Raw genomic sequence first — 23,065 nt, forward strand, 5'->3', positions numbered from 1 at the left:
AACACTTAAGACCGACCTCTCTGCAAACACAACACATATTTCACATGATGACTATGTCTGTTTGCCATCTACAGACTTTGTCATTTGCTTTCTTACTTTACCATTCATCACTTTATGGGACGAAAATGTCAAACAAATGACATCACTGCTGCATATAGATTTTTTTCTCCCAACCAGGACCCTTGATTTGATAAAAACCATGAAATCAATACCTAAAAAAAGACAGCAATAAGAAACGGTGTCAGCGCATTCAGGTGGAGAAACAGGGTTATTGACACGGGGGAAAGGCAAAGAGGGGAGCGTCAATGTCGGTGGCCCTTAGCGGAAGGATAGATTGACTGCTTATACCCTAAAAAAGTGGCCCTATGTGACACATTTTAAAAAAAGTTTTTAAACTGTGTGTTGTTAATGTTTAAATTGTATTATACAGTTCAAGCTCTTGGCTTATGAATAATTTCTTGGCATTAACTTTTGTAATTAGCACCTTTTTTTGTGAAGCTGCTAGCATTTCCTGGCAGCAGATTTAAGTGTTGTCTTGTGTCTGTGCACATACTGTATATGCATGAATCTCTAGAACCCACCTCCAGGAAAAGAAAAAAAAGAAAAAGATTGTCTTTCCACAGCTCCATCTTTATTTTTAGAGTCTGGATGCTGATGAGAGAGAGGAGAAAGCAAGGGAGTGAGAAACAGCATCAAAAGTGAGGAGACGGAGGGAAAGGACGGGGAGAAGAAAAGACAGGGATGAAAGAGGGGGAGCAAGATGGTCAGGGGGGTTGTGCCAGTTCCTCAGTGGTTCAGGAGAGTGGTAGAAAGAAATACAATGTCCTTCCTCTGAGTGAGCCGGAGAGAGAGAAGGGGACGTAACCACACCAACCTCTCACTTGATGGGGGAGTGGAGGGGATGGGGGAAGGCTCGGCTGCTACTGCCGTATAAAAAGCCAAGCCTGAGAATCCGGCACCACAAACTCACCACACATACACACACACACACACACACACATAAACACACATGCACACACAGATCCAGTGGCTGCTCTGTATCTCTCACACTCACCCACTCTCATCCTTTTCTCTCTCTCTCTCTCTCTCTCTCTCTCTCTCTCTCTGTCTCGCTCCCTCTGTCTCTCACTCCATTCCTCTGGGATCTGCATCCTTCTTGCTTCTTCTCACAAGTCAGATTGTGTTTGTAAGTACGGGCTGAATGTCTCCCTTTCCTTGGGTCTTTTTGGATGTGTGACTGACTGGTTGCCTACTTTAGTGTGACTGAGCAGAGCAGTGAGGAGTATCAAGTGTATGTGGCTCTCTGTTTCACCCTCACACACTCACCGGTACTCTTGCAACTCTTCTCGGGATCTCTGGATCCCTTTCGACGGTGACAGGCTCCCCACACCAAGCAGTCACCATTTCTGCCCCCGGGAGACCCACGCTGGCAGCGCAGCCCCTTCCCCGACTCAGCATCGGGAGGAAGACCCTGGTGGCGGCTGCCGTAGGGGTTATGCTGGTCCTGGTGCTGGTGGTCCTCATCCCTGTGCTCGTCAGCTCTGTGGGTACAGACGCCAGCCACTATGAGATGCTGGGCACCTGTCGTATGGTGTGTGACCCCTACCTGAACAAGGGTACTCCGGCCAGCAGCACCAGTTCCACCGGTCTCCAGGCTGAAGCAGAGGCGTTAAGCGACCATAGCAACGTGCTTCCACCCTCCACCTTACAGCACGGCCCACAGGGGAAGCCTGGCAGGCCAGGCAAGCCCGGACCACCCGGACCACCGGGAGAACCAGGGCCACCAGGACCTGCTGGGCCGCCTGGTGACAGAGGGGATCAGGGAAGGACTGGGATTTTGGGTCTGGGGGGGGACGGAGCTATCAGCACAGCAACCTACAGCACGGTGCCTCGGGTGGCTTTCTATGCAGGGCTTAAGAACCCCCACGAAGGCTACGAGATCCTCAAGTTTGACGACGTGGTCACCAACCTAGGCAACAACTATGATGGCATTTCGGGCAAGTTCATCTGCAGCATACCAGGCACATACTTCTTCATCTACCATGTGCTGATGAGAGGAGGGGACGGCACCAGCATGTGGGCAGACCTCTGCAAGAATGGCCAGGTTAGTGCTTTGAAACTTTTTCTAAGTTTCCTTTCCTCAGTGTACCTGCTCCCCTGATGTTCACTCGCCTCCTCTCCCTCGCTGCCTGCTCTACGGCGCTCTCTCTTCATTGTATGAAACTTCTTTTTCAAAAAGCCAGTGAATAAAATGTGACATTGTAGGCTAAGGCAAGCGTGCGCATCTGGCGTACGCCTCCAAAGCCCCGAGCGCACAGCTGTGGCACCCAGCGCGCCTGGAGATAAATATGTGTGGACTGGTTGCAACCCGCGTCCCCTCTTTGCATGATGCTTCCTGACATTGCCGCGTCCCGCGATCCAAAGGACGGTCACAGTTTGGGCTGAACGCGAGAGCGCGCCGATCTTTTTGCTTTTACACAGTCAAATTTGGACATTTTAGGCATTCCGCTTTTTGTCAATTAGGATTAATATCTGGTGGAATTCAATTGCAGTTTGTGTGGGAGTGTTGGCATTTACAGTGTTTTAGAGATGGAGTGATCATGAAAACGAATTAGCTGGAGTTGGAAAGGTTTGATGTGGTAGCCTGGCATCTAATTTGATCACCAGGGGTTTCGTGTATTTTATGGGTAATTATTCTGTATTTCGAGTTATGTTATAGTCACGCCTTTATTATTATTAATATTATTATTAATATTATTATTATTAAAAGCCGGTTCTTTTATTACAAATGTCTCATATAACTTTTAAACTATGTGGGCTTTATAGTGGCTTGTTTGCGCTGTAAGTGTAAAGAGGGAAGGGGGAATATTAGAAAATTCGCTTACAATATTTGAACCACATAACTGTGCAAGCCTACCGGATTGTGCAGTCTGTCCACCGCTGCACCCATCTGTCTTTGCAGTCGTGTTAAATGCATTAGGACGTCTCTATGATCTATTCTCGGCTTCTTGATGCATCATTTTAATGGGGCTCTAATTTTATTTTGCGCCCCGGAGGATCTTGCGTGTGTGCCAGTGTAGTTTGCAGCATTCCGATCAGCTGTCAGATCCCTTATCTTCAAAGTGGCTCCGTAATACGTTTTGCCTGTAAAAAGATAGATGTTAGGCTGCAGATATTGCAGATATTGTTTGCCTTGTTTGCTCAGGCTGCAACTGCATCTCGTTCATAAAGTTATTCAAAAATCTGCTAAGAAGCAAACTGCCATGTAAAAAAGACGGTTTTATCCTTTCACATTTGGTCCTGCAAAAACTATTTCAGTGACAAAAACATACACAATTAGGAGAAATCATTAGAAAAAGTAGAAGTTAAGAGGTGGCCTGCATTACATTTCACACATTGTCATGAGTCTCTTTTAACTGCATGCTAAGCTGCACTTTAGTTCCTCCCACCATTACTTTGTACTCAAAGTGAATTGTACACATGGATGCAGATATGCAGCTAATGACAGGCATTTTTATTATTGTACACACAATAAACAAGATCACACTTAACACAGGGCATAGGAAATGCATAAGTTGTAGTCTTTTTCATGAACATTTGGGGCTTCTGAGTTACTGTCAGCAGTCAGAAACACAGAGCCCTGCAATGAGATGAGATAAATAATAAATATAAGTTAAAGTACACCAAATCTGATCCTCCAACTGTCATTGTACATCATTTCCTAGCAGCCTCTGACCTGTTTCACGTCTGCCGACTGGGAAATCATTTTATTTTCTTAAATTTTTAATCATTTCTGCCAAGTGGAATATAAAAAAAAAAAAAAAATCATGTCAAATAATGAAGTAAGATTAAAGCAGAAATCTATTGGGGTCTCACATTATGAGTACAGTACAGTACACAATACGTTTATAAGTAAAGCATGGAGCTAAAATAACAGCTGGCATCACTCTAGGGTGAACCTGCAGTCTCACCAAGGTAGCCAGAGGTTAATTCCTTTACCCTCGCCAAGTTCACACCCAGCAAGAAAGAAAAAGAGTTACAGCAATTCGCCTTCTATATATAATGTCTCACTCAACAGTAATGTTTATGGGTGGGTGTAAAAGCATTGATATATAATAGGGGATGAAGAACATATGTTCCTATAAAACGCCTTCTGTTCTCGCTTCGTTGTGCTCCCAAGAGGAGGGTGTGGAGGTACTTAAGTTAGACGCACAGTGTGCATCTCCAGAGACCCGCGTTATGTTTATAAAGTGGTACGTGCGTTTCTTTCTCTGTCTTCCCCTGTCCTATGCACAGCGTATACATAAAACACGCTGTCCTCTTGCTGTGGTGTTTATTAGGTTGTGTGTTTGGCTGATGGAGAAGACCCCAGAGCCTTACTCTGTGTAAATGACTGTGAATGGTTATACTGTAAATGTTGGGCCAAGTTACGCTACATCATTGATGAAGCGCTGAGAGCCAAACTGACGCTCCTACAGTCACAATGGTGCTTTCCTCAGCTCATTAAGGCTGCAAAACGCTACACTGTGAGTTGGGACAGGGGAGGCCAGGGAATTGCAGACAATGCTAGTATTTTATCATCTTTTGGCTTTAGTGAAGCAGTGGGTTTCCAGGCCCTGCAGTGCCGTTTCATTCCAGCATGTGCTCCTCCCACTCCAGGGGTTCTTACAAGCTGTGTCTAACATCAGCATCTATGGGTTACTTTATTTTTCTCCTCTTCTTCCACTTCCAGAGTTCAACACAATAATCCCAACACTGTCCCCCCAACTTCGACACATTTCAAGCTAGACCAAAAAGTGAGCTTCCTGGTAAACAAACAAATAAGAAATCTATTCTCAGCACAGCACACTTTATCCGCTTTGCAAGTTTCTCTCCGCTCCGCACTCTTTTGGCTTTTTCATTGCTTATTCTTTTACTCAAGTGCCAAATATTCCAACCAATCCTAAACTCTCTCTAGTAAATCAATGCTCTTCTATATTACTTGTCTTGGACACATCCTAAGAGACCCAGAAGTGACAATGAAGGCAAATACAATGAATGCAGTTGAAGGGGGAGAAAGACAGGAGGACAGAAAAGACATCGTTATTGTGCTATTGAGTCTATTTAGTTGTAATTAAAAAGCTTGAACTATATCCAGGATGTGTTTGCGCTTCTCCTCTCCATTCCCTTCTTAATATTGTTATTAATCCGCAAAACCGTTTCAGAGTTAATTAAAAGCAATGACTTCAGCATCAGTCTCTCAAGAGGACCATAGTGAATAATCATTCTGTCTCCTCCTTTAATAAGCTTCAACGTCCTTTCGTGCACATTGCTCTTCCTTAGCAATTACCGCTGCAGTCTCCTCCTCACATTCACACATGCTCACACACATGCACGCGCACACACACACACATTTACGCGTATGTTTGCCCCCCCCCTTCTCCACCCCACCCTCATAACCCACTGCCTCAACCCACCCCAACTGTGCACTGCCCTCCATCTCTCCTCTATGTCAGGTCTACAGGAACTTACTTTTCCAAAAAAGCAGAAAGTTTTCATCTTAAAAAGAAAACTTCTTTTAAAAAAAGCAGCAAAACAGAATCCAGATTGCGGCATCACAGAATTGATTTGCTAACACACTATGCCATCAATATTCTTCTTTGCTCTCAAGTGATGCATTGCACTATAGCAATATAAGCAAGAGCGTACCATCCTTTTCTTAGATTTTGTTTTTGTGCTTGTTTCAAAGGAAAGAGATTCTTTTTTTTTTACCTCAAAGTGTTGCTTAAATTCAGTCGTGTGTCATTTCCCTCTCACACCATTCCCCTCAGTCCATCCTTGACACCTCCAAGGGGGGGGGGCTCCAGCTCTGCTGCACATGAACACATCCTGGCCTGTTTATCCTGTTGCTGTGTATTCAGGTGAAACCCACGCATTGTGTTTAGCACGTGGTGCCAATCCCGACATTAAACATAGGAGCTGGGCCATCTGGATGAGGGTCTGGTTTGATTAGGTTACATGCTCTAAAGAAAGGTGTGAATAATAAAAAGAGATTCCATTCAATAGCTTGTCAACTCAAGATGGGTAGGGGTCTTTAATAATTTTTTTTTACAAGGTTAAATGTTTTGTTTTTTTCCGTACAAAAATTAAACGTGATTGCAACCACTAGACGCCTAAGTTATCTACACACACACATACCGCAATACTTAGACTTCATTGATTTTAACATTCTAGTAATGTTCAGACCTGCTATTCTTCATCGTGGTCTGACTTCAGCACTGAGAGGCCTCTGTGTGTCTGCCTGGTGTAACAGAGAGACTCTGTCTGAAATAGACAGACAGGGTTTGAGAGAGCCACCCTCAGTCCCTAAGAGTCTTTGCCTGTGGTATTGATCCCCGTATGTGTGTGTGTGTGTCTCTTTCCTTCTTCTGACAGATCCATTTCTTTCTGTGTGATGTATACCATGGCATATCTTTTATAATCAGGCAGAAAAGTAGTGGAGGCGGACCTTTGGCCTTGACCTGCTGTGTAATTGGACATTGGATTTGACACTCTGCCGAGTGGAACATTAGAGCAGGTCTAATTATGTGTGAGGGCTATCAAATGAAGATTGGCCCATGTTGTTAGGAAATACCACACAGATTGGAAATGTCAAGATGACATCGGGCTGTCATCTGCAAGCACTGGGAAGAAAATCTTTCATTTATTGGTGAAGTTTCAAAACTTGCTTGAAAACTGCCCACCTCTTGTCTGTAATAATTTTATTACTAAAACATTTTACACTGAGCTCCTTAAATAGAAAGCCAGTAGAGCACAGCAGTGCACACACTCACTGGGCTGGCATCTCAGATTGAGTAGCTCATGAAATACTAGTATGTCTCATGTATCTGTAAAAGGCAAAAACATACGGTCTAAAAAAGGCTATGGATTGTCTCCTGTGGCTGGCTGACTCAAGGATGCTACAGTATGGTGTTGACTCACAAGACTTGTTCATTATAATGAGGGCCATATGGGAGATAGACAAGTGCCCCTGGCCCTCTTATGCAAACATCTCTCTCTCCGTCTCTCCCCACGCCCCTGACATTTAGCCGCCCCTCGAATTCAGTCTTCAGTGATACCCACAATTATCCTTTCCCTCTTCACGGGATTGCAGCAAGTCAATGGCTCAAATGATTCACAGTCTGCTATATAAATCAGTGTGTTTAACACATTCTGCCCCCCCTTAAAATGAATATGGGTAAGACATCAACAATTGCCCAGTAAGAGAGGATAATACAGCTACTGTATGAAAAATCCATGTCATAGCAAAGCTGTCAGTCTGCCTCTCATCCAACACTTACACAGAAACTCTGCCTCATTTTAGAGGAGTTGTTTTTCATTTAAGAAAAAAGGGAAAATCTCAGTGCCTGAGGGTTACTAGGAAGCACACTGGAAAAATAGTCTTAGTGTGAACAAAGGTTGAAAATGTTGCAGTAAAAGTCTCTTTTCAGACAATGCTTGGAGCAGTGATTGTGGTTTCGGTGTTGGGGCTAGAGGCAGACAGTGCGGCCTATCTCAGTAATTAACTGAGTGTGATGAGTCAGACACCGGAGAGAAAAGAGTGGCTGGATTGCAGGTCAAAGTTGATGCCTCTTCGTCCCACCACGGTTTCCTCAGACATGCCTGTTTCAGTGGCTCTTTCAAGAGAAGCTGTCTTGATTTCATCCTCTTTGTCGCCACAGCTACAATTGTGATACTGTTATTCTGGCCTCTAGAATGTTTCTACAACATTTGGATCACATATCAGTGGTACAACCGTGTCTCTCCTAAAAGTTGCATTCCCATACAACTAAACTGCATTCTCAATTAGGTTTCGAGGGGAAACATATTTTCTCCCGGATTATGTTTGTGTCAAATCCTCGTACCAGACTGGTCGCAGTTTTAAACACATGGTTAACGTTGTGTATTGAAACAAAACTACTTGGTTAGGTTCAGAAAACGCATGCATGGTTAAAACAAGTACATTTGTTACGTAACTTATGTTTGTGACGTAATTTAAGTACATAACATAAAACATAAAATTGACTTTCGGTTTGACACAGGGTACGAACAGCGGCATCCTGGGTGAAAGTGCTGTATAAATTTGACCCATCCCTCCAGCCCTAACTCCTCCTTTCATGGACTTTGATTGGAAACGTATAATTTGTGATAGCCTACATAAAAAACAAACCTAATCCAGGAGAAAATACGATTTCCTCAAAGCGTAATTGAGAATGCAATTTAGTTGTAGGGGAAGGTAATTTTTAAGGGACAGGGCTGGATAAACTAATGAACTAATGCCTGACACCAGACTCACCTTGGGCATTAGCTTAAGCAATTTCATAAACAGCGAGAGGTTTGTGCAGCAAAGTCATTCTGTTTCAAAGGAGGCGAGCAGGTACAAAGAGAACAGCTGGTGAAATTAATTCAGGAAGCTTTATCCTTCTCTCTTCTGACAGATGGCAAATCTCCTTTTACCATTTCATTCCTCTTATCATGTTTTCACTTAGGTTCCTTAGACAAATAAACCTGTTACACATGGGAGACCCGGCGTTTTCTGACACCACAATTCTCTTGCAAACCATCGTAATTTCCTGTTCTCATTATTTCAGTAAAATTGCATCTTGTGTGTGTGTGAGTGGTGTGTGTGTTAGTGCCTCTCCTTCATTCTGTGTGTGTTTGTGTGTGCGGTGCAGTGAAATGTTGGACCTGGCTCAATAGCGGTGGCGAGGTATCTAAGCTGCTATTAAGCATGCAGTTCACGGCTGGAATGTTCAAACACAATTAGACGGCAGTACACTTTGATTTAAGAAGGACCAATAGACTCGTTGATCCAAAATGGTGGCTCAACATCAAGTCAACAAATCCCTGTCAGAGAATCCACGAGACATGTCCTTGTCAAAGTGAGAAAGCCTCTTGTAAGACGTCCCAGTGGGACTTTACTGGCCCCTCTTGCAACAGACAACAGATAAAACTTCAAGTTGTCATGATTTTTATGAACAGTATTCTAATAAGGGTTTTGAATAGAAGCACAATACAGATGCTGAATGAAAATAATGTAAAATGCCTTTTCAATAGAGGCTGACTGTAAAAGACATAACACTTAAATGTGGAGCAATGACAGTATTTCAAAATGTGCCACAAATTCATCTCCGATTCCGCAGATAAACACAAAAAAAAAAATCGCATCGAAGTATCGATCTTTTATTATATATGCGTTGGACAGATTTTGTGCATGACAATCCCATTTTTCAGAAATAAAATTGAAGTGAGATGAACAAACAGAGAAATGTATATTTTTAGATCAAATAGATGTTGACAAAGTTTCCTTTTGGGGACATAATTTGAAATTGGGAAAAATTTGAAGGAAAAAAAGGTAATAAATTGCACTATATCGCAGAACAATGCAATATGTTTAAAATCACAATAATATTGTATCGTGAGGCCTCTGGTGATTCCCACCCCTAATAAACACCTGTATTATTGCTAAATGTAATGTTCATAATTACAGTTAAATACATTAGCGCACAAGTTAAGCGAATCCACGCTTCACTCTTCCCTGCACGGATTATCTATTAGGCTTGGAATTTTCTGTGTCTCCACTCAGAATATTATTCAATCAAGGCCATCACGTTGAAGATATGACAGATGCAAACACGCACGAGCAGCCACAAGGAAGACAACATCGCCTGACACCTCATTTACCATCGCTGGAGCCGGGGCTTACAGCCTCATGCTTTGTTTGTCTTGTCAGAGTTCCTCTACATATTCCGCGCCAAGGTCACGCACTGCCAGTTGGCTGTTTGTCCTGCTCATCTCTCGATATACTATATCTGCCATACCCTGCATTTAAACCTCATATCCTTAACAAGTTCATGTGTGCACTGAAGACAGAAAGAAAAATAGCTCCAATAGGAGCTCCCTGATCATTATTTCAAAAGTAGTGAGAGGCTTTATTAATGCATGCTTATCATTGAAAGACTGCAGCAGTTTGTCTCAGAAGGGGATAAAAACCATTAGAGCAAAAAAAACAAAAATATAATCGTGGAAGAACTGGAGAGATTTTAGGGAAGTTTGCTTTCACCAGGGCTTCGCTCATTCCGTCTCTGCTAAAGGAAAACGTTACATTTATATTGTCCCCCTCCTCTCCACAAAAACCATAAATCCTGCACATGAAGATGACTAAAATTTAACTCCTTAAAGAGCAAATGAAGAGAATAATTTAAAGGTATTACACATCTGTGACAATGCCAGCTGTCCCCATGTTCTGTGTGAACACCTGGAAATCAAATATTTTGATAAAGTTTCATTAAAATCCCAACTGACAAATCTTCCTGAGCCATCATCACTCGCTCGCTCCCTCACCCTTTCAAGGCGGTAACCCTCTAATAGGATGGTGTTGACTTTGCACGCTCAGGGCACATCATATCATATTAATATGCTCTGGACGCCGGCATCTCAGAATCAGAACAGGGGGCTTTGTTTGCACATCGATATGAGCTGTGCCAGATTTAATCAGGAGGATAAACAATAAAAAAGTACAATATTCCATATATTACTCATGCATCTTAAAACCTCTCCTCAGAATTTAATTATCCAGATTAGCCTTTACAGTACCTGCACATTTTATACATTTTATACAACGTGACTTTCACTGTCCATGGCATGTTGTTAAAAAGTTTAAGGCACCTTCCTAACCTTCTTTAAAAATAAAGAGGTGATTTGGAAGATAAAGTCTTTGTCTTATGCAGCCTGAGGAAGGTCATTAGGACTGAAATGTAGCTGTAAATAAATGATTCTCTGATTACTGTAAGTGCTGTGCCAACACTTGATCCTCTTTTAAATTAATCGGGCTCACTTTAAAAGTTTTGCGCATCCCTTTTCTTGGTCACCTTGCATTATACATTGAGGGTTTGAACCTTGCTTCCCTCTTCTTCACAACTCAACGTGGTGAACTGAAGGCGATGCAAAGAATAGTTCTCTCTTTGAAAATCATTCAGAGAATGTCTGAAGGGTTGGACTTCACAAGAAATCCAGCAGAATCTTCAGCCAATATCCATCCTATGACTAAAAAAAAGTATTGATGATTTGAGGGCACAGCTATCTGCAAGTAATTAAAATTGTAAATTTTTATTCTGGTGAAACTTTTGAGAAATATGTTGCAGTTTATGCTCTTGAATTTAATGTTGAATAATAGAAAAGTGTTAATAATGGTCATAAATAGTTCACCCAGCGACACAGAGAAACACTGTGGCAGCACTAACAATGTTGATTTAGGTGGGGATATTAGCAGATATGTTGTCCCACTCAGTCCTACTGTACCTAAAGGCTCTGACACACCAACCCGACGGCCGACCATCGGACTGATCAGTCGGCTCCCATCTCTCAAAAAGTGCCTCGGAACACACCGAAGCCACGCCGTCTTGAGCGTACGTTCTGCACGTGCGTGAGACGCAATACGTCTCCATAACAGCAGACGGCGCTAATCTGTATTGTTGCCAAAAAAAATGAAAACCGGAAATGACATAACATCTCTCTAAAGTAAACACAGAGCACACGGTCATCATTCATTGTTTTCCTCAGAGAGTGTTGATAGTAATCAAGAAGGATCATTGTTGTCATTACTCGCTGAACGGAATATGGCTATGGATATGATGGCTAGTAATAAGAAGATACTGGCGTTGTCAGCTTTCGGGCTTTTTGCACTGATTCGCTAGTCAAGGGCTAGCACTCCACCAATCAGATTGGTCATTGAGTCCGATTTGACTTGTTGAATCGGCCAGGCCAAAATGGATGCGGACGGCTCCTCCGACTGACGATGGCATGGAACACACCGAACAGACTCAAGTCACTGACCTCGCCAGACTGTCCGACGGCCGATAATCGGGTTGGTGTGTCAGCGCCTTAAGATGGAGTGTTGTGAAGAGATGTTTTGTACACGTTACCAACATACCGGAGCAGGCAGCCTGGTTTGGCCAGGTTCAATATAAGGTGTCACAGATATGGCACTTTACCACTTAAATGCTTTAGTGGTGCAGGATAGACTCACTCTAACCTCCTCTGTTTGTTGTTGTGTTTCTCAGGAGAAAAGCACTCACTGCAAGTCTTACATACTTCTCTTAAGAAATGCTGTAGTTTCTATCACAAGCTTTTAATTATTGTATTATTTACAGCTTGAAAATATACAAATGAAAGGAATAATGTTCTGTTTAGTCTCCATGTACTGCAACAGTGACTCAACTACTAAATATCCAGTTCAAGCTTTACATTTTCTATTTTAATAAGACTTTGCACACATTTGTTTCCAACAGCAGGTTGTTAAAAATCGCTTGAGTATGAGCTAAGGGTTTAGCATTAACAGCGATAGCTACAGTATTATGACAGAAAAGACAATAGGAAGAACGTCCTTAATGAAACTAAGCTTCATGAACAGAATCCATAGAAAAAAAAGACTAGAAACGGGACTTTAACGCGTTAATTAAGATTAATTAATTACAGACTTTAATGCGTTAATTAATTACACAAAAAATGACACGTTAAACATTTTTTACGCATTTTAATCACACTTATTTTTGCACCGCGGGACGTTTCTCAATGAGTGAGTTTCGGCGGACCGATTATACTGGAGCACCAACAAGCGTTCATGGCTTTTATGGCCTTTTATATGTCAATGCTTCAGACAACAACAAACCACAGTTAACATGAACGAAGAAGCTGACGAGACTGCTTTGGTGGCTTTGGTTGGCCCCGTGGATGGGAAATGTTGTTATAAAAAACGAACGGATGGAAGCGTCGATTAGAGCATGGTTGTGTGCATGCTATGCAACAAGGAATACGCATATCACCGCAGCACATCGAGCCTCAAGTATCACCTTGACGCAAAACATTTAGCAGCTAGCGTGGACGTTAGCCCGACTCCGAGTACAAGGACCCACACCCAACCTACACTCCACCAGATGACTGGTTTAAGGACCAGGGTAACTAAGTCTGAATGTACTTGAAAGTATTGTGTTTTACTTAAAAAACAGAAGGTCTACCTACCTATAGGCTACCTGAATTTCTGAAATGTATTATATTTCTAAATATGCTATTGCTACACTTAATGGCAAAAATTGCACTGGTCTGCTGGACTTGGTTGAACAAAAATAAACAATATTGTGTTGCTTAAGCTTATGTATTCAGTCATTATTCAATGGTATACTAAAAATCCATGTGAAAAAAAAATTACTTCTCACTGTTCTCAGGTCAAATATTTATGGAATTAAAATCTGATTAATTTCGATTAATTAATTACAAAGCCTGTAATTAATTAGATTAATATTTTTAATCGAGTCCCGGCCCTAAAAAAGACTAAACACAGTGATTGACTGAAGAGTCACATCTGGGAAGTGTAAAAACCCCAAAATAATTAAAAAACAAACAAACCTTTGGATTTTTTAAATAAATCTTTAAATCACTCATTTGAATTGCTCAAAAATATATATAATTTAGGATTTTACTATATCTAAATGTCAGGTGAACCTGTTCCAAGTTCCCTGTTAGGTTTGGCAATGATGCTTTCTGTGCAGGAGATCTCGGTCAGTAGCTGGCCTCTTCTAACATTTGTCAATATGCCTGTTGTGTGTACTCCTTAAATAGGGCCACTAATTATTGGGCATCCTGTATGCCGCCTGTTGGGCCAGCTTGTCGAAACCCGCTTGAAAAACCATGATTTAAAGCTGTGTGGACAAACACGGAGTCAAAGTAGGGGACAGCGTGATCTCTGGAGACCTGATAATGAGCCACAAGAAAATACTTCAAATGCACGTAAACTATTGATTTTGATTCAACCTTACTGACCAATCTCAGTGACTAATTGGCTTATTTAACCAATGGATACTTTAAAAGATGTACAGTGCTTTCTTTTTTCATCTCAAGAGAGAATAATGATCTTTTTGTTCGATTCTAAACTATTTAAGTTACAATTGATGCAGTTCTCCTTGTTAGTAACTGTTCAATAGCACTGAGATACTGCGCAGACTGTAAGCATTAGGTTAAAGTACCAACTTTAAGTTTTAATTTAGCATCTATATTGGGTGGACAGTTTAGGAATTATGATCCTTTTAGTTGACCAAAGTTACCTGACAGATTAACATTAATGTAAATAAAGACAATGAAGTCCATTACTATGAGCAGTTTATGGCCCATATAGACCCACATTCACTGCCAGGCCTGAACTGCAGCCAGATTTACTTTTTGCTTGTTTTGGGGGCTTTTTGCTTTATGTATGTTCCCTGGCCACTGATGCACATGATAAGTTGGATGGGTATCAAGTTGATAAAGAATACTGGCCATAAAACACGTTGGTTGTCTAATGCTTAGGGTCATCCCCTGTAAGGGGAGAAGTAAGGAAACATTGAAGCACCTTTCCTTATCATTTAGAGAATTTGACCAGCTCTTATCAAGGCTGCCACTTACAGTAGATCCTTCCGGGTCATTTCCCTCAGTTAGGGACTTTCCTAACAATTTGACTACAGACGATATCTCTGGTCTATAAATGGATAATTTTCAGTATTCTTTGTGCCTGCTTAAATACTAAATGCCGCACTTTACAGAATAAGGTTTACACGTTGTGGAGGATTATAATTAATCAGACCTCAGCAGACAAAGGCACACACCACACAAAACATCCAGTCTTTGACCTTCATTGTATGTCACTGCTAGTTTCTCCTAACTACCTACTCAACCTCCTGAAATTGTAATCATATTGTATTTGGCAAAGAGAAGGCTACAGTCACATGTCTTAAAAATTGCAACTCATTCATTCCTAATGATAACATTACAATTTTAGTCTCTCTGTCACACTAACACACTCACGCTTGAAAGCACAGCTATTGTTTGGCACTGCAGCTACACTTTCCTCCCCAGAGAGAGAGCATGTTTGTGGTGGAGGTATTAATTAGCCAGGAAAGGTTATTTAGAAACCTATCCAAATGTCCTATAGCCAGACTAGTGCGTGCACACACAAAACACACACACACACACACACACACACACACACACACACACACACACACACACACACACACACACACACACACACACACACACACGCAAATATAGTGATAAAAATTCCTGTGTGATATATGAACTCATTCCAAAGTTTCTTGTCATCACTCTCTATGCGTAATGAAATATTCTTCATGTCTCTTTTATTATATTTCTCAGTAATTTCCACCACAGTGACAAGCCCATAGAGCCAGCCTTGTGGTTGAGTTTCTGAAACTTTCTCTTTCTGTGGACCTTTTGTTCCAAGGTTCAATGTTAGGTCTTCTGTGGAAGAACACTGGCTTGATTGAAGCCATAAATCTGCTTGACAGAAAGGCCTGAGGTCTGCCTGACCCCCTGTTGGGTCCTGTAGGTTTAATATCAATATGAACAACTGTTTTTTTGCCATTGTTGTGTCCAGTAATAATTGAACTTCAAAATGATAAACTTTTTTTTTGTTTATTTGTTTTATTTGGGTAAGTGGTACATTCTTTGTGCAACAAATGTTACTCTCTGGTAGAGCAGCAGCACAGTGGTTTTTCAGACTAGTGAGTATTTTAGGTCTTTTCTTTGTTTCCTCTTTATTACTGCCAGAAGAAATTACGGTTTTACATTTTGTTTAAACCATTTTGGTCTTGTTTGGATGTTCGATAGTTAATTTGCAGAATATCTCAAAACCTTATCAATAGATATCAATACAAATGTGGTGATATTTAGGCCATGAAAGACTATTTTTTTGTAGGTGATCTAAATCCAGGCATGGCTCTGGACATTTTTTTTTTTTTATCATTGTAAAATAGGGCATTATTGAATACTTTTACCGTTTTACCATAAACTCCTGCACTTTCTTGAACAGACAAAATCAATCAATAAAAACTCTGTCACTTATATGTCATGATTTCCAACCATTGTATTTTTCTGCAGATCGTGATGTTAGAAAAATCTGATAATTTTTTGTCATTAAAATAACAAATTTTGTGAGTTTGAATTTTGCAAGTTGTGAGTGCTTTAACTTCTGATTTACAATAATAGAGACTGGCAAAGGTGAATACAATATCAGTCTAGCTGTGTAAGTAGTATGAGAAAATGACAACCTATTTGGGGAATTTTCTAAATGAGTAAAGGCAACATCTTAATGTGTACTGTAGCTAACAAGCCTACCCGTTCTCCTACATGTTCGTCTGTCCATGTCCTTCCAGGTTCGGGCCAGCGCCATTGCCCAAGACGCTGACCAGAACTATGACTACGCCTCCAACAGCGTCATCCTCCATCTGGACGCGGGGGACGAGGTTTACATCAAACTGGACGGAGGCAAAGCCCATGGAGGAAACAACAACAAGTACAGCACCTTCTCTGGCTTTATCCTCTACGCAGACTGAAAACAGACAGACACAGAGACAGTCAGACAGGAAGAAATTGAGAGAAAGAGATGGGGGTGGTGTGTGTGTGTGTGTGTGTGTTTGTGTGTGTGCGCGCGTGTGTTAAAAGCTGGAATGCTTTCTAGTTTTCCTAATTCTCTCCATCATCACAGAAACCTCTGCTTCGTACCCATCAGCCAAGACATCCAGGCTCTGTAGCCGCGCCTGGATGCAAAGCTTCTGAGGACACACTGAGAGGGGCCGGGCGGGAGGAGTGGGACGTGGGGTGGAGGTGGGCTGGTTTCTCTACACTCCTCGCCACAATGCCGACGTGTCAGAAGCTCCTTGCTTTCAGTGTCTCTCCTCTTCAGCCCTGCTCCATTGCACAGAAATTATCAACAACCAAAATGAAAACCCTGACGATCTCACCTCTTCTCTCCACCATGGCAACAGTCGGCTGTGCTGTCAGTGGACTCAATTGACTGAAACCCTGTAGTGTTGTTCCGTGCAATTTTTTCTTAGTGTGTTTTTATTTTGTAGACATGCATAATATTCTACACAAATGAGATTTAAGGAGAAAAAAGAATATATTTGTCCCTTGTGAAGATATCCTGTTTGACTGAGAGAACGGGTTTGTGAGATGTTATTTGTGATGCAGTTCAGACATCTAACAGCTGGAAAAGAAATCTTTAAATCAGTATTTCATGGCAGTGGGGGTTTTTCTTCATCACTGGGTACAGCAAGGTAACTAAATATTGTGCATGTGGAGAATAGCAATGCATTCTGCACTGTACCTTCCAATGTATCTGAAAAAGGAAACATCTCATAGAGACAATATCCTTACCATGAACCACCTCACACTGTTCGCACACACACAATGTCCTGCTGCTCTTTGGATTAAAAGTAGAGTTCAAATTGTCTCCTCAATGTTTTATGTAGATGCTCTACTCAAATCTTCAGAGTCACAGGTAACCTAGTTGAAGAGTTCTTTCTTCTTCTTTGCTGTGCTGACCTCCAAACCTGCAAAAAAAAAGTGGCTTATGAAGAGGAGGGCGAGGGGGGGGGTAGAAAGTTACAAAGACGGAGAGAGAGAGTCAGAAGTGAGTGAGATGGTGGGGAGTTGGAGGGGGCGTTTAGGCACAGTAACAGTGAGTGGGCAATTGTTCTGTTTCAGTGTGTCTGAGATTCACTGGATGTCATCCATTCATTAGCTGCATACTCACTGTCACACAGGCATTATGGTAATATTTACTCAACATGGCAGCCTGACAGCTTGCTTGAGAATGAAATTGATTGGGTGAGTGACTTGGTCAATCATGACTGCACGTTTGTTTGTGTGTATGTGTGTGTGGTGTGTGCGTTTGACGTGTGAGTATGTATGTGTCTGTGCATACTAGTGAGTGTCTGCATTTTAGCATGTGCCGTGCCATAGCTACATCGTTCTTTTTCAGAGTTATTATGTGCCACAGCCAGTGACAGATATTTTCCTCAGCAGCCAATGAGATTGTGCTCTGTATGGTGGGGATCCTCTATAGATAGGAGGAGGAGTACAAACAGCTTGTAAATTAAATCTATGACATGTTTGTCTATCTTATCTTTTGGAATTGTTAAATACATTTAAATAATAAATGGGATTTTTTGAGTGACTTGTCTCACGAGAATTCTTGAATCCCAAATACGCTAATTAGGGTAAAAGATCTGTTAAAGATGTCATTTGTTCTGTGAGAATAACTAACTACCGTGCAAACAACATGACTGGAAATGTGTGTTTCTTGTTCTGTTCTGAATTTTAACAATGGCCTGTTAGTGCAAACATTAAAAAATATTTTTTATCAGCAAGTCCCTCATCTCTCTTTTCTCTCCAAAAACTAAAGTATATTTAGGAAGATGGGTGTAGAGGGAAGGATGTCTGTGTTTATGCTTCTTCCGTCCCATCCTAAAGTGAGCCTGTGGAGCTTCTCTCCATCTGTAAAGGTGCGCTCGGAGATAAAGACCCTCCAACTTTAGCAGCATCCACCAGTGGAGTAAAACGCCGTTCTTGAATGCTGATGAGTCCTTAAGGAAATGCAGGCTATTTCTCAATCGGCAATCACAGCATCTTTTCACAGATTCTCATCAACAGAGGCATGATATACCCAGCAAGCAAGTGTGGATGGAGGAGAAAGGCAGGGGGAGGGGGGATTGAGCGAGATAGAAGAGGAGTATATGGTTAGACAAAGACAGATGGAGACAAGAGAGAAAGAGTAGGCCCATGAAGAGAAGTAATGGGGAAGGGATAGATAGGGAGGGAGAGGGTAAAGAGAAATATAAGGAAGACAGACAGAAGGAGAGGGGGGCTGGTGCCGATTTGGGGTGGAGAGGGAGGAGGGATGGATTGTTTTCTGGGTAGAGTGATTCCCTGTCGGGGCTGTGCGAGGTGTCAGGATAGATTAGCCGGTTTGAAGCTGCAGGAAAAGCTTGAGATAGCTCGGATTGGACAAGTGTCAAGGATTGGACATTCCTCAGACCTGGCAGGAATGGGATGTGACACTAGCTGCTATGTTGGTCTGCACTACTTTGCTCTTAAGAGAGCCAGTCGCCCCACTCTGTATCATCTCATCCATTTCCCTCTAGCATATAACAAGCTAACACGCGCTGGTGAGAATGAGAACATCTGGTTTAATGGCACTAACATCTGTAAATCGTTTCCACATGTTCATTTTGAAGACATTATAAAAAAAAAGAACCATTGCTGAAAAAAAGCATCTACCAGCTCTGTTTGAGTGTTTGACATAAGGTCAGAATCTGTTTGAAATGTTCTGCTTTACACAAACCGGCACAATGTGGGAAATGGCTGCTCCTCAACACAAACAGACCTGTCAGAGCTCAGAGCTTGCAACACAGATGGTAAAAGAAGGGGCAAAAGGAAATTTTATTTCCTGTTCATGTTAGTATTTTGGCAAAAAAAAAGCAAATATCAGCTGTGGGTCTTGCATTGTTGCAGCCTTGGCTCTTTGAATAAAGAGTGTGTGTGTATATAAGAATGTGCTGTGGTCTTAGCAGTGCCAAAATGACCAGGCACAAGTACTCATGAGTGTGTGTCGAGAGGAGATCTGTATTGACCTGAATGCTGACCCAGTCTTACACAAAGTTTATGAGTTGACATTACATGTTCATGAAGTACAACCCCCCTTGACACCACTGTGTGGCAAAGCAAACTCACAATGGATGTAATGAGGAAAAGTAAAACACAATTGATTATGATCAGGATGGCAGTTGGTGGTCTGTAGAAGTTGAAATGAAACAACTTTCCTAACACAAAAAAGCCAAGGAAGAGTTTAAAGGCATCCAATACAGAGGCTGGCGTATTCCAAAAAGACTATTCATCCCTGACAAGTTTATGTAACGGAAGGACAGAATTGTCTCACTAATGGGGTGATCCATTTGCTTTTCTTGTCTTTAACCCTTTGGCAGTCAATCAAACCTCATGCCTAAATTCTTTCTAATGCTGTTTGTGCAGCCAATTGCACAAAAAGCTCCAGAACATTTTTGGCAGTGTTTTTCCTGTGAATGCACCTGGCAGATGTTGAATGTGTTTGCTACTCAAGAAAGGAGCAACTGTGGTGACATCTGGGTATTTATGTCACCTGCGATATCTCATGAGAGAAAACTGGGGCCATGTGTGTGAACTCTAGACCTGTTACTGATGAAACAAAATGATCAGACTGGGTCTCATGAAATGGCATATGTATGACACGCCAATTTGTATGCCATTATTGGCGTGTTATAAAGACGCATACTAGCTTTTTGGCGCATATATCAATGCCATTTGGTCTCCATTGACTTACATTACCTTGCAATGAAAGTGCCAAAATCCGCGTGTCACGGTTCCTAAACTCAACCGTCGCTTTGTTCTTTTAGTAAATCCAACCCCGTTGTTCTTTATTATATATATTCTTTTCCTAAACCCAACCCAACCCATGTGTGATGTTTCCTAAACTCAACCGTTGCTTTCTTCTCGCGATAACACGCCATGTGGCGTGTATGTTTACGTCCGCTGTATACAGCATAGACATACATGCGGATAGCTCAAAATGCGTACAGATAACACGCCACTTGAAAGTGGGCGTGTATGTTTACGCGAAGTCATGATATCACGTTGAAATGATGATGATTCTGAGTGCCTAAAATCTCAATTTAATGCTCAATATAATGTACTTATTTATTTTATATTTTTAACACACTGCATGTCTTATTCTGTTCTGTATTCGTAGTTAAATCAAGTGAGGTGTGAGAAAAAAAACCTCTACATTCTGGTATCTCATTTGTTATGCTAATTCAAATTAAGGTGTTGATTAATGTGATCTTGATGGTTATATTTTATTTTATTACACATCTTTAACAGCAAGGTTTCACCTACTGTTAAAAATGTCCGTGTGGGCAGAAAATGTTGGAGTGGCTTTGCTTAAGAGTACTTTGGCAGCCAATTTCCATCAACAGTGATAACTTTATAATTAAAGCATGCACTCTAGCACTATTATTTTCTTTCTATGTTCAAGCCAGACCTTTTGTCCTCTCACTTTTTTTTCACCTATTTTCTTTTCTCCTTACCGTGCCCTGCCTTTAACCTGGTATGACAAACACAAAGGTTAGAAAAGCAGACAGCTGTTAGTAGACCGACCTCCTCCTGCCGCCCCAGAGCCTCTCCTATACGCACAAACACAAGCATAAGCGTATAGAGCGTATATACACACAGAAAACCTCTGCATGATAGCACAGTCACACATTAACACTGTCAACCTCGCTCTGTTCGCTTCTACGGTCGCACACGATTCCCTCTGTCAGTTTAAGTTGCGGCTGAGGAGGAAGCCTTTCCCAGTTGTCCCTGGATGGTCTGAAGCTGCCAGGCCAGGTGTACTCTGCAGTCACTCCCTGTGCCGGGGGAGCCGGCCGAGCTGAGCGCCCAGGCTCCGATCTGCAGGCTCTGACTCGGACTGTGTGACACAGTGACCCCGCCTCGCCGCTCCACTGCCTTGTATACACTTGTTTAACACCGCAACAACATATTCCTGGCCACAACAAAATGAAAGTTAACTCACAGAACTTCAGACACCTCTGACACTCATTCTTTTTTCTGACTTTAACTCGCCACAACTGCGGTTTTGCACTCTACACGACTTGTGCTTGTTGTTCTTTGTAAATGTCTGATCACGGCCTGCACTGGCCCTTACACGCTGCAGGCAGGAACAGACAGGATGCAATGCAGTAAATGTTTCTCACATTCTCCATCTCCTCCTTCCTCACAGTCAAAACACCAATGGTATCCTCATGTTGTAGTGCCGCATCTCCAGAGAACTCACTGTAAAGATAAATAAAAAAAAGCACAAACAAACATCCAACATGGCTTTTTTCCCTTCAGCAGGCGAAGTGCATTAGTGACCTTTAAAAGTGCTGCCTCCCTGGTGCTTTGCACACACCCCAAAGAAGAACAAACTACTAATAGGGCTAAAAAACTGACACACTTTAAAAAAAGATCAAACCATTTCTTGGCTGTGAGGCAGTGCTTGCTACATTAATGGTATTCAAAAATGTGGCCAAGACAAACAAACATCTTTGTAGGCAAACAGCCAAATGGATAAAAGTTTGTGCAGAATGAGGAGCACAAATATGTAAAAATGCTGTTTTGCTTTTTATATTCAGTATTAAGTGCTGCTGTGTAGATCTATTCCATCATCTCAACTCCAACAACATCCATGTCTTTGCATTCACCTGTTTCACATTTCATTTATCATACAAATGTGAAATAAAAGGCCAGGATTCTGAAGAAACAAGAGTGACAAAAGTGTAAAACTGATTAAATTCACTGTTTGTTTCAAGGAAAAGACAGGGTTGTGGAGTGCACTTGAAATAGGAATCTTGCAGAAATTGAAGTATTTATTTTCTTCATCTACAGAATGACCTTATTGGTTATAATCGTGGGAGGCAGTAAGCTCACACCATATGACTCTAATTGCAGTGAATCTGTATCTGTGCGCGTTTGTGCTTGTGTGTGTTAAGTGCAGTGGTGTTTGCGTGAGCGGACATCAGACAGAGCTACAAGGCCTACGGCACTGGTGGGAGGTGGATGAGGTCAGAAATGCAGAGGGCAGATGTCAAAGAGGAGATATTACCCTCCACATACCCACTCAACCAGGATAGGCCATTACATGGTGTATTTCAAACATTAGCATGCAGATAAAATAGATATTGACAAGAGAAGTAGTCACCTTAGATGGAAAATTAAGATGTTGTGAATAATACACAAAAACCTCTCTAAGATGTCTGAGGGAGAAGTGCAACCAGGAAATAAGTAATCATGCCAAACTTCTGATGAAATATAAAAGCCACCAGATTCCTGCATAACTTTGTGCAGTCTGCTTGTACTGAGTAATAACTCCCCAAATTTAGCTCAGTTTGCTCTCTCCTGCTGCTTCTCGTAGCCTGATGGATGAGTGGCATGCTAGTCATGCTGCCTTGTGTCACCTGTGCAGCGCTCGCTCCGGGCAGGGAGACAGGGAGAGAGCCATGGGAGGTCTGGAGGAGGCCAGAGAGGGGGAGAAACAGACATCTGTGATTAACACATTCAGAAACGTGTCAGTGTGGAGCATTTGCTGGGAGGCGCGCTGGGAGACGCTCACACACAACCTGCTCCACACAGCAGACGT

General features: G+C 41.9%; 1 protein-coding gene across 1 annotated transcript; it reads left to right on the plus strand.

Annotated features, from left to right (window-relative positions):
- The first annotated feature begins 1,477 nt into the window (after window positions 1–1,477).
- Window positions 1,478–16,621, plus strand: c1ql1l2 (complement component 1, q subcomponent-like 1-like 2). Its single transcript, XM_028599118.1, has 2 exons — window positions 1,478–2,104; window positions 16,224–16,621. Exons 1-2 carry the CDS (start codon window positions 1,496–1,498, stop codon window positions 16,401–16,403), a joined length of 789 nt encoding a protein of 262 aa, XP_028454919.1. The 5' UTR covers window positions 1,478–1,495; the 3' UTR covers window positions 16,404–16,621.
- The last annotated feature ends 6,444 nt before the right edge of the window (window positions 16,622–23,065 follow it).

This window comes from Perca flavescens, chromosome 15, assembly GCF_004354835.1.
Source record: "Perca flavescens isolate YP-PL-M2 chromosome 15, PFLA_1.0, whole genome shotgun sequence".
In the NCBI taxonomy this organism is placed as follows: domain Eukaryota; kingdom Metazoa; phylum Chordata; class Actinopteri; order Perciformes; family Percidae; genus Perca; species Perca flavescens.